The 11,438-nt window shown below is 42.1% G+C and overlaps 1 protein-coding gene and 2 long non-coding RNA genes across 8 annotated transcripts in view; 2 read left to right on the top strand and 1 right to left on the bottom strand.

Annotated features, from left to right (window-relative positions):
- Positions 1–729: 729 nt before the first annotated feature.
- LOC147262655 (uncharacterized) lies at positions 730–2,377 on the top strand. Its single transcript, XR_015112575.1, has 3 exons — positions 730–1,132; positions 1,377–1,451; positions 2,014–2,377. It is a non-coding gene; the product is annotated as an uncharacterized LOC147262655 (long non-coding RNA).
- A 1,144-nt stretch (positions 2,378–3,521) lies between these two features.
- Positions 3,522–7,029, bottom strand: LOC147262654 (uncharacterized). Its single transcript, XR_015112458.1, has 3 exons — positions 6,667–7,029; positions 4,479–5,121; positions 3,522–4,303 (listed from the first exon to the last, which is right to left on the bottom strand). It is a non-coding gene; the product is annotated as an uncharacterized LOC147262654 (long non-coding RNA).
- abcc9 (ATP-binding cassette, sub-family C (CFTR/MRP), member 9) overlaps positions 5,770–11,438 on the top strand; it is a 48,754-nt gene continuing 43,085 nt past the window's right edge. For 4 of the 6 annotated variants that reach the window (XR_015112455.1, XR_015112454.1, XM_086201726.1 and 1 more), the window contains exons 1-2: positions 5,770–6,682; positions 10,182–10,354. Coding sequence is in view for 4 of the 6 variants with exons in the window: in XM_086201726.1 (XP_086057852.1) it covers positions 10,207–10,354 (148 nt within the window). In the remaining 2 variants the exon portion in view is untranslated. Of the gene's footprint in view, positions 6,683–7,164; positions 8,944–10,181; positions 10,355–11,438 lie in introns of those variants that run through there. The other 2 variants (XM_086201723.1, XM_086201724.1) reach the window with 2 other exon arrangements.

The raw sequence follows: 11,438 nt of genomic DNA, 5'->3' as shown, positions 1-11,438 counted from the left end.
CCCCCACCACCACCACCACCACCACCACTAGGGCCACGTGATGATATCGGCCACGTCACCGGCATCATCAGGTCATCAGCTGGACAGGGACGAACACACTCCAGTGTTCGTCTTAGCACAGGTTTGCTAAGTTCTCCTCTTCTTTGATGGAGCAGTGCTGAAGATGCGCCGTTTACAAGCTTTTCCAAAGTTTAGGATCCAAAGGGAAACATCCCTCCGCCCATCTCCAGATGAAACTTTCAGTTCATGCAAAATCTGAACACCCGGTCAGATTGTTTCAGACAGAGACCCCCAGCTTCCACAAAAGTCAGCTGCTCTGTACCGAAACAGTTCTGTGACCGTCCCTCTTAAATAAACCATAAAGAGGTAAATAAATATATCCTTGGCACACTGACAATATCAACAAAATATCCAATATTATGCAACCCTACTCCCAACACCTCCCCACATATCAGTCCAACAATGAGGCTCGGCGAGTAAATATGCAACACGAGAGAATATAAAAAAACAACAACAACAACAAAATGAAGCGGAAAATGCATTCATCACCTTCCTATAAACAACTCTTGAACATCCAGAGGTTTTCCTGGACGTTGTCAGGCTCCTGTCTTATCAGAGTCAACAGCAGCCTCTAGTGGCGGCAGAGCGTTGCATCACGCACGGGCCAAAGGTTCTCAACTGTGTTTCCGTGAGCTGAATAGTCACATATTAGCAGCAGAACCGGGCGTGGAGAGTGAGTAACAGGCAGTGAGACACGGCCCGGGGAAGATTTATGACGGCGTGCTAAAAATGGACGACAGCTCCAGATAGCAGCTTTATCTGAAAATGAAACTCGCTTCTGGAACGACTGACGCTTTGACACCAGCTGTGCTCCCCTGAGTGCAACGACAGTGAATCGGTTTCTCTCTGACGTCCTGGCAGAAGCAGCAACGTGCAGCTGAATAAACCAGCTACACTTTTGCATGTACTATTTTTGTTATTTTGGCTGCGCTGCACATTCCCTATTTTGCTGGAAATCCCCTGACGTGCCATCACGAACCCACGACGGGCACCCAGACTGCAGCAACCCCGAGCTCTCACCTGGTTTAATGACATTTCCCCCAAACAAACACACGCACAAGTCACGGCAAAGGTAACGCTCGGGATAGTTTAAGTAATTCCTGACATGGGAAATCTTTAAAACCTTAACATGACATGAAATTGCACATCTGTGGAAAAACAAGAACTGATTTGTAGTCTCACAGTTTCAACCTCTCCGAGGGCTGTGAACCGAAGATATTCACAGGTACAATTTGTGTTCCAACTCTGCACCAACAGTCAGTCAATGCTTATTTATTTACTTGTGCTTTTACTGTCTGCACGTCTCCTCTGAACAGACGCATTCCCTCGCCCGGTCACCGCCGTCTCCTCTGCACAGTGGGGATGAACGCTGAGGACTGCGACCTTTTCAGGTGAATGAAATTGTCGTCTGAAGCAGCAACACATGAGGAAGAAATGAGAAGTAACAGAAAACGGTTGCCTATTTTTTTCCCTCCATTTTTTTGTTTCTTTTCACCGCATGTGAAACACTGAATGCCTCCCATGAGCCAGACAGAGTGAAAACTGGAGGTGCGCTTCAGTTCTGTGCCGACTGATAAGGCATGAGATAATAATTCACCTGATGACGTTTCCGTTGCGCTTCACTCCCCTTTTGTGCCTGGAAAAGAAAAACCAGCAACACTCAGTTGTAATCATTGTGATGTCACAACGACCTTTGACCTCTTGACAACAAAGAAAACCTTTTCAGTTACTCCTTGAGTCCCAGTGGAGGTTAGAATAAAACCCGAAGCCCTGGTGCGTTCTGGAGATGTCATGTTAACAGAAAGAGTCGGCAGGATGAAAACCAGAATGTCTCAGCTCTCATTTGAGGCCAGGCAGCAGAAACTTGAACGAGAGCTTAATTTGGATTAGATTAGAACGATCTGACTGAGCTAAACTTAAACCAGACCACTCATTTACTTTTTTTTTCGGAAGGATTTCGGAAGGAACATCAACGTGGTTTTCATTCCCAAATCAAATCTAACTTCGTCCGGCACGAGAGCCTCCTGTCATTCTGAAGTGGCGTTGATTCCTGGCGCTGCCATCCAGAGACGAGACTGTGAGTCTGTGAGTGTGTGAGGAGGAGGAGGCCACGGGACCCGGGTCCCCGGGGTTACAGAACATTTATCTCACCATCATACAGCAGCCTGAGTCTTGTCGGGAGGATTTATGCTGTTGTTTATTCCGTATGTTTGTTCACTGCCCTGAAATACAGAAGAAAATATCTTGTTTGGCATTCCAGAGTTAACTCTAACACATGACGGGGCAATAAATTATTCTTGGAAAGTTCTTGATGCATAAGAATAGATTCATTAAAACAGCTTTCTGTCTGTTTAATGTATTTTTCCCCTCATTTTACAAGAGGTTATCTACCCATTGTAGGGTCTGTCTGTTGACTAGATATCAGCGTATGACACCCAGCCCTGAGAGTGTTGCGACGTACGTTCATGAATAAAATATTTTCAGGAAACTAAAACAACCAAACACGGCTGATAGTCTCACGTTCCGTTAAAGATGTGCAAGGACACGTTGGTACCAGCAGGTGTCAGCCTACAACAATTTAATCAAAGATGGAACTCCAGCGACCTCCTGGTCCAAACCAGGATCCTGATCCAAGAGGCAGAAGCGTCGCATCAAGATAAGTTGACTTCTCCACGGAAGTGACGTTCGTCTCATCTTCCTTTATGCCTTCTGCCTCCACAGACTCCCATCGCTGCTTTTTTGTGGAGCGTTTTTGTCAAGTGAGGAGAGTGACGGAACTTTAAGGGGCATTCTTGTGTTTCAAGTTTGGGAAGTGACGATGTTGATTGAGGCTGAAGAGATTTCTGGTAAAATTGTGACATCTTTTGGAGAGAATGAAACTGGACAGCAAAGACATTTTGTCATGTGCTTGTTAAATGAAAATGGTATTGAAAATTATGTATACTGCGCATATATATATATATATATATATATATATATATATATATATATATGCGCAGAACATGGGACTCTGTTGAGGCTCAGAATGAGGTTTAGATTTATAACGCTAGGAGTTGGGCAAGGGTTAACGTGGGTAAACCATGCCAATTTTCAAGATTTTGATCATGGAATATGATTCATATAATTGTGTGTGTGTGTGTGTGTGTGTGTGTGTGTGTGTGTGTGTGTGTGTGTGTGTGTGTGAGTGAGTGTGTGTGTGTGCCGTGCTGTGCAGTGGGGAATGGTCCCCACTTCCTGTGCAGGGGCAGCCTGTCGGTCAGACACTTTCCTCAGGCAAAAGCTTTCTCACGATTTATTGCGCACGTCTGGGCATACACACACACACACACACACACACACACACACACACACACACACACACACACACACAAAATTATACTAATCACATTTAATGTTATCAAATCCTTGAAAACAGGCTACAGAGGAAAATATGATCTCAACCCTGAGGGGAAACTAATGGTACGACGGAACAGGATAAAAGTTAAAATAGTTTAAGATGAGCTCAATCAGACAAAGATGAAATGAAAAGAAGTAAAATCAGATAACGTGAGGGAAATAAAAGAAACAAGATAAGATAGAAAAGAATGAGATCAGATGAGACAGACACACAGGTTGATGCCCGTCGTCACTGATACCCCACATTTATTGAGGTAAAGTTGCAGGACAAAAAAAACTCAACTCAACTAGTTGCATGCAAAAAGTTGACTTCTATAAGGTTAAAGTGAGCAAATTTACACCCAAGTCATAATACTTCTACTTATTCGTGTACTGCCAGCCTGCTGATAACTACATTATGTGTACTTTATGTGGAGTTTGCTTGAGTTTACTTCATAAAGTGAACTTCCAAGTGTGCGTATTTTAGACCGGAAAGATGCTAGAGACGATTGCTCGACTTCTCCTCCACCATCCTGGGTGTCATCGGGGGTCTTCCTGTTACGATGGGTCACAAGTGTTACTTCCTGCTCTGGGGACACAAAGGTCAAAGGTGAAAGTTCATCAGCTGTCTGATTGTTTTCCAATATATGTGTTCATGTAAAAGCAGAGGAAGAGAGGGTGAGTGGGAGCGTAGGAGAAGCCCTGGGGGAGGGTACGTGTGTGTGTGTGTGTGTGTGTGTGTGTGTGTGTGTGTGTGTGTGTGTGTGTGTGTGTGTGTGAGATTGTGTTGGGAACAGAGGTCAACTTCTTCCCTTGACAGTTCCTTGGGAAACACTGGTGGATGGGAATCTCCTCACTCTGGCCGAAGCTGCAAGATAAACACACACAAAGTGACATCAGCCGATGGTTCTAGATCTCTCTGATCACCACACACACACACACACACACACACACACACACACACACACACACACACACACACACACACACACACACACACACACACAGAGTCCTACACTGTCCAAATGTATGAGTCCCTTCACCTCTGTCACCCCCCGGACGTGGCTATGGGCTGGGACGCGGTAGCAAGTAGAATCCCAGGCTCTGTGTCCAACAACCATGACTTGTGTCGTCAGCTGGTCCTGAGTGGGGGGCTTGGACCACCCGCATGTGGACACAAATGCAATTAAGAGTTCACCAGATTCCTTTGTCTCGTTCGTCGGCTGCCTGATTGTTTTTACATTGGTGACTTGCATTTATTGCTCTCTTGCTTTTCTAACTGTCATTTGGTCTTTTTTAGGGCCTGAGCCAGAAGGTACTTCAGGCGAAGACCCTATTATTCCATTTGTCTTTTGAAATACATAAACATCATACTTACATGTAAATATACATAGTAAATATAAATATATGATACACATGACATACTAATACAGAAAAATAATGACTATTTTATAACTGTTACATTTCATTCATTCAAAACTAAAAGACACACCACTTACATTTTTTAGAGCTGTAAAAAATATGTACATATAAAATATAACTTTGAATATATACATTTATCATGTTTACTTATACCCTGAAGATATTAATGCTCTGACCTGGAGTGTATCCTGCCTCTCGCCCAATGTCAGCTGGGCTAGGCTCCAGTGCCCCCGCCCCCCACCTCATTCTTCCTCTAAGGGCAGGCTGGATAATCAAAATGTGTTATAAAAAAACAATATAACAAGATTCTGTTGTCTCAGTTGAAGCAATAATATTCTTTTATGGTTTCACGTATTCACAGAGAGAAATTAATTGAGTGTTAAATTAATTTAGATTCATGTCTTCTGACTACACCAACCATGTTGACAAATGGTTTCCTTTTGTTTGTTTTTAACTTTATTTTTATTTAACAAACTACACATAAATATAGAGCTGACACCACACCATAAAAGTCCTCGAAACGCCAATAAACAAGAATTAAATGAAAAAAAATTATAATAGAGAACTGAAAAAAAAGCTTTGCGCAAAAGGTTGTTTTTCACATCTAAAACCTTTCCAGGTTGGTTCAAGATCTTTAAAAAAAAATGACAACAGAAACTTAATAAAAAATCTTTATTATTTTTTTTGGTTGAATAGTAAAATAGCATTTAGGGCGGCAGAGATTCAAATTCATCATCTAGAAGAAATCGCTGCAACTTTATCTTCCACGTTGCCGCAAACTTTCAAATAAATCCGTTTGTTTTCAAAAAAACAGCGCCCCCTGCAGTAGTGAGACATAAGGCATCAGTCAATTGTCACAAAATGTCGTGAGGTGGCGCGAGCGAGCCCTCAAACCCCGGATGTACGTTAGCGTTGCTGAACGCCCGATTCGTGGTTCGCCAAAACATGTTAATGCGGAGCCTCCTGGGTGAAATACACAAGTTAATACGATATTAGTGACTTTTTAAAGCGCTTGTGTGTGTTTTAAACACGACGGTTGCTGGGGGAAAAAGGCTACATGTGCATAGCCGTTGTGCGCTAGCTAACTGTAGTTAGTTTTGTGCTTTTAATGGCAGCCTTTATACAAAAAAAGTGCGTTCTTTAGTGAGAGGTGTGTTTTGAAACTAAACGGGTAAGCATGACAAAGTCATGTTTACCACGGAGTTTATTTCAAGCAATTACACAAATTCGAATGTAACAATCGAACAGGTTTTAGGTTGAGGAAGCGGTGGCGATGCTAACTTCTGGGTTGGCCAAATCCCTGTGGTGCAGGTGGACGATGTGTTCAATGTCCTGATTCCAAACGGATCGTTAACAAAACCTTTTTAATAAATTCTCAAATCTATAATCAGGTAAGGAGCTTCTTTTTTATGTATTTATTTTAAAATTTTGATTCATTTAAACAAACAGCCCCTGCTCCATGTGCAGTAGAATTCGGCTACCTGGCGCCTGACGTCACAAGGTGCTCATTTTTACAACAAAAAGAAGAAAAAAAAAAACCTATATTTTGAAAAATTAAACGCAGCTGACATATCTAGTGTGACAACTCGGCTCTAATTTGACCTACATTCCATGCTGATGTCCTGCATTATGAGACAATTCAGAAGAACCAGAGCCGCGCTTGTGTGTGTGTGTGTGTGTGTGAGTACGTGTGTGTGTTTCTTGAGCGCCATAATGGCACATCCAAGCGGACAAACGCCAATATTATAGGACGTCGTCGGAGACGGTTATTCCGGGGGACATTTTGAAGAGAGTTGAGAGCCCACCAACCTGCGTCAGACGCCGGGTAAGTGATGGGGAAGGGTCTCCTCCGTTACCCCGGTCAGTAACAACTAGGACAGCATCCTCCGCCTGCCACGGCACGACGCGTCCCCCACAGAGACCCGCACCAGCCCTCAAAGGCAAGGCAAGATGTATCCTGCTGTACCAGACTCCATTGAGCGATGATGCATTCCAATATCACCTTGCCTCTCTGTAATAATGAACGCTGTAACGTCATGTCTAATATCACGGCAGGATCGTGAGCAGTGATTCATGATATCAGCATCGGTGCCACAAATCAAACTGCCTCTTTTTGATCGTAAAACGAATTCGGTTCACGCTGCTCTTTCTGGAGGCGTAGCGCGTCTTGGCGGACGGGGACTGCAGGAATCACTGGCGGGACAGTTTAAAAACTCCAAACTTTTATGAAGTGAAAACGCCATATCGTCTGTTTATGGTTGCCGAACAAAACAAGGAAACCCAATGCTTTCAGATATACAGTATAACGTGTGTTGTGAATGTTCATATATGGATACATGCCGAACATTTTTTAAATTATTTAATTTTTGAACGAAGTTTGGTTTTCACATGAGCACGATGGCCTAATCGCGTTGTAGGTTGTGCTGCACGGTGCTGGACGGACATTCCTCGACACCGATTATATTCTAATGACAGCAGCTTCCGAAATAGAATCGTTTTGCTCTGAATTTATTCAAATACAACGAGGATTGTTCCGCTTCAGTGACCGGATCAACATTTCGATGACGCGTTTTATACCCAGCAAAGCGATTTCGGACGCTGGCAACAGAAATCACTTTACACATTTGAAGCCGTGAAGCTCCACATTTTTATATTATTAAAACCATCAGGCCTACATTTTCGAATATGCATCCTGACTGTAGAAATGGTAAATATTCAATATTGTATGACGTTTCATGACCGGCTTTCGTTTTTTTTGTTTTTGTTCTGTTTGAAATGTCAGTAGTTGACAACTACATGGATTGGTGCTGTGCTGTTGTCAGTCAGTAATTGGACACCCGATAAGCCTGAGTCATTTTCTATTTATTGAATATTGAAAATATTTAAACTCAAATAGCGGCAAATAAACACCTTTTTATTTTTATTTTAAAAAAAATTTTTTTTTAGTATGAACTGTAAATCTTTTATTATCAAGTATGATTTTAAGCCAACAGTGTCACCCGTTCAGATGGTGAACTGTGTCTGGAGCGGACATGTGAAAGAAGCCATCATAAACCTCCTTCTCACCGCTAAACTGGTTGAAGTTTGGTAATTCGATCGGAGGGACTCTGTTGTCAAGGTGACGACACTCTTGTACACTTCCCCCGGAACTATCAAACCATGTCGTGACAAAATAAAACAAAAAATTGCATCAATTGCGCGAGACGAAAGCATATTTTCAGATTGGGGGAATTGGAATACAAGTTATGCATGTAAAAGGTTCAGCAGATGATCAGAATTTGAATTGAAATGTGATTGATGCTGCCTGAAGGAGGGTTTTGCCTCTTCCATTCTTGTTGTATGTGCATGCAACACACAGGAAATCAATGGAAACCTGATGTGTGATTGGCACATTTGAAAATGGTATTTAATTTTCATCAGACATGCATCAAACACTGGCAGCGCATCGCCAAGCAGGCAGAAAAGAGCGACTCATTTTCATAAAGTGGCTGATATAAACGGAAGAGAGACAGAGAGAAAATAGAACTTCCTTTACTTGAATCCCAGGGCTCCATGTCAAAGTGTTGGCTACTATTGTAATTTTGCTAAATGCTTTTGTATATTTTGTTGTACATCTGCAACATTAAACCATTTCAGTCAAACACAGTTGATTACCAGCGAAATCCAATGATTTCAGGGTCTCCTCAGCCTTTTATGGTCCTGCAGGAGTCTATACTCATAATAAGGTATGCGTTTTCCACCAAAATGATATTAGTAGTTCCCTCATCGTTACATTAAGAATTTAATAAAATACTAGTAGATCTACAGCGACTTTGTTGCAACTTTTATTTTGAAGGGTGTAACCGGAAGCGGGAAGCCTGCACCTGGTGTAGCGCGACACCACCGGGAGAAACAGGCGTCAGTATGCGGAGCAGCTGATGGTCTTGAGCGTCTAAAAATAATCAAGTTTCTTCTCTCCACCTCTAACTTGAATTGGTCTTTTTTGCCGTTTTCCTACTCTGTTTACTTTCCCCTCTCAAATCCAGGTCTCAGGAATGAAAAGGTGTCATTAAGGACTATTTTTTTTCTTCTTACTATCTCTCTGAGGTAAGAGATTTTAAAGTTAGCTTCAGTTTGTCTCATCAAGATTAACGAGCCTTATGGAGTTACCGGTGTGTAGCCGAAGTAAATTTCTGTAGTTACATTTGACAAAAGTGAGCTATGACAGGTGTTGCAGTAAAAAAAAAAAAAAAAAGCCTGTATGGAGGCTATCAAGTGTCCAGAAAAACTGGATGGTTTCATTTTCAATGTTACATTTTTATATAAAGTATATATTCACTTTATTTACTTTACAGTGGAAATGTGCCTTGTCATTATACTGTTTACTAATAATGATATTTTAGGAAATGTGTATACTTCATAAAAAGAGAATAACATTCATTTATAACTTGCTAGCAGTGATGATAGCAATTGGATTCTTTTTTTTTTTAATTAAAAAAATGTGAAATTTTACCAGGTAAATGTCAAATTCCCTCTCCAACTTAATATATTTGTCCGATATTTATTTTTTTGCCACCTATGTCCCAAACGACACTCATTTCTCCACAAGAAGCAAACAAATATGACCACCAGATGTCGCTGGCGTGCAGGTATTTGGTTTGACATAATGTGAGTTTAAGTGGATTCGCGACGACCACTGAGGCAGTTTTGACAGTGCGCAGCCCAAGTCCAGACAACCTCAAACATTTTACCTTTTACAAATCCAAATAATTGATTTCCTTTGTCGAGAGCTACAGTGAAAGGTTTCCATACTGTTGATTTTTCCTGAGGGATTTTTGGTTGTTTCAAACTTTCCCAATTTGTTGTTGTCAATCATTTAGCCATGCTTTGTGATTTTTTTTTTCAGCTACCAAGCGAGCAGAGTTGGCTAACCGTGTCTGCTAATGCTGTGCTCACTGTTATCAGAAAGTGTGGGTCTCACAGATGATCTCCAGTGAGCGATGGCGCTAGTTTTCTTCATATCTTATGAGGGTTTTTACCAGAACCGAGACTCACAACTGCAGTAAACACGACTGCTAACATTTAGCAATTAGCATTTCTTTGGTGCGACACCATTTCAAATGAATGGTGTTGGCATTCATTGATAAGCCTTTCCAAAACTGACTTTCGAGTGAGATAATGAGTTGTAAGTCGTGTGCTTGGGGCTGGACGATAGCCCTGAAATAGCTCTCATATTGGCCTGCGTCTGTGTCCACTTGAGTGTTTGACATGCCAGGAAAATGTATGACCTCGTCTCCCAGGCCGAAGGCTTCTACGAGTATAAACGCTCCTGTTTGATTTCTCAGATTGCCCTGAGGCCTGCGTGGTGGCATGGCCTTGTCATTTTGTGGCAACAACATTACGATCAACCCTTACAGCGTGGAGGACGGCGTGCTGAATAATGGCTGCTTCGTGGACGCGCTTAATCTGGTTCCCCATGTCTTCTTGCTCTTCATCACCTTCCCCATCCTCTTCATCGGTAGGTGATGCCATTTTAAAGTGATGCTTCATTCTAAAAGTGTAGTTTGCCTTTCAAATACTGACTGTCTTTGCTCATGAAGAGGTTTTCTCCCCCCCTGCGTTACTTGTTTGTATCTATAGAATGCAGGAAGGACCAGCCATGTACATGTAGCATTAAGCTAATGGCGACTGATGGCTAACTAGAGCAGAACTCTCTGTTTACAAACTCTCAAGTGCATTGTCTGGTATAATCTACTTCTTTATCCAGCCGTATGCTCAGGTAAACCACAAACACTTTGATTTAGGATAAAAACAATCTGTGACACTTGTTTGGTGCTCGATGACGGTAGCGCTGGGTGTGACTAGCAAGTGCACTCAGTTGAGCTAACTCTGTCGCTCACAGTAGTCACGGGAAGTATTATCATTTGTTTTTAGCTCAAATCTGAACCGTTGCGGATTGGTGAGAATACAGTTGGATAATGAAGGTGAGGGTTATACTCGACACTGTGCTTAAGAGTTTGTAAAGTGACATTTTTGAGCGATTTCGCTGTTGTTTGCCATCGGCCTCCATTAACTTCAAGCTAAATAAACATACCGTTAGGTGTGTCTTAATTAATTTTGGAGTCACAAAGAAGTGATGACGGGAGGGAAAAACATCTTGTGTGAGCTCAAAATAACTCTTTGCGGCTTCCTGAAAGACAAAATGTTTTGGGCGGGTGGGATGTCCTCATGTGGTGGTTAAACATGAGATGTCCTGTGAGTGATGACAGCTACGTTAGCATGCTGCGAGCGGGCAGCGCTCACCGTCATGACAACTGAGCAGTGCTAATGCCATCTGTTACTCCAGCATCTCTCCATGCCCTCAGTTTGGTAGAACAGATGTGTTGTTGCTATGAACCTTCTCTCCCCTAACTTTTACTACACACACTCACACACACGGACACATACACACTTCATAAAGCAGCTTTAAAATGTTGTTAAGTCGGGATTAGTCACAGTTCAATGATCCAGCGTGAACTGAAGCTTGAGCAGGAATCAGTGAATCAGTTTAAAGAATTGCAACAAAAACAAAGAAATAAGATTTAAACATCAAATGTATAAAT

This window comes from Aulostomus chinensis, chromosome 4 (assembly GCF_037954235.1).
Source record: "Aulostomus chinensis isolate RoL2024-O1b breed Wild chromosome 4, RoL_Achi_v1.0, whole genome shotgun sequence".
NCBI classification, from domain to species: domain Eukaryota; kingdom Metazoa; phylum Chordata; class Actinopteri; order Syngnathiformes; family Aulostomidae; genus Aulostomus; species Aulostomus chinensis.
Note: the sequence above shows the minus strand (reverse complement) of the source record. Positions and strands in the feature narration are given on the sequence as shown.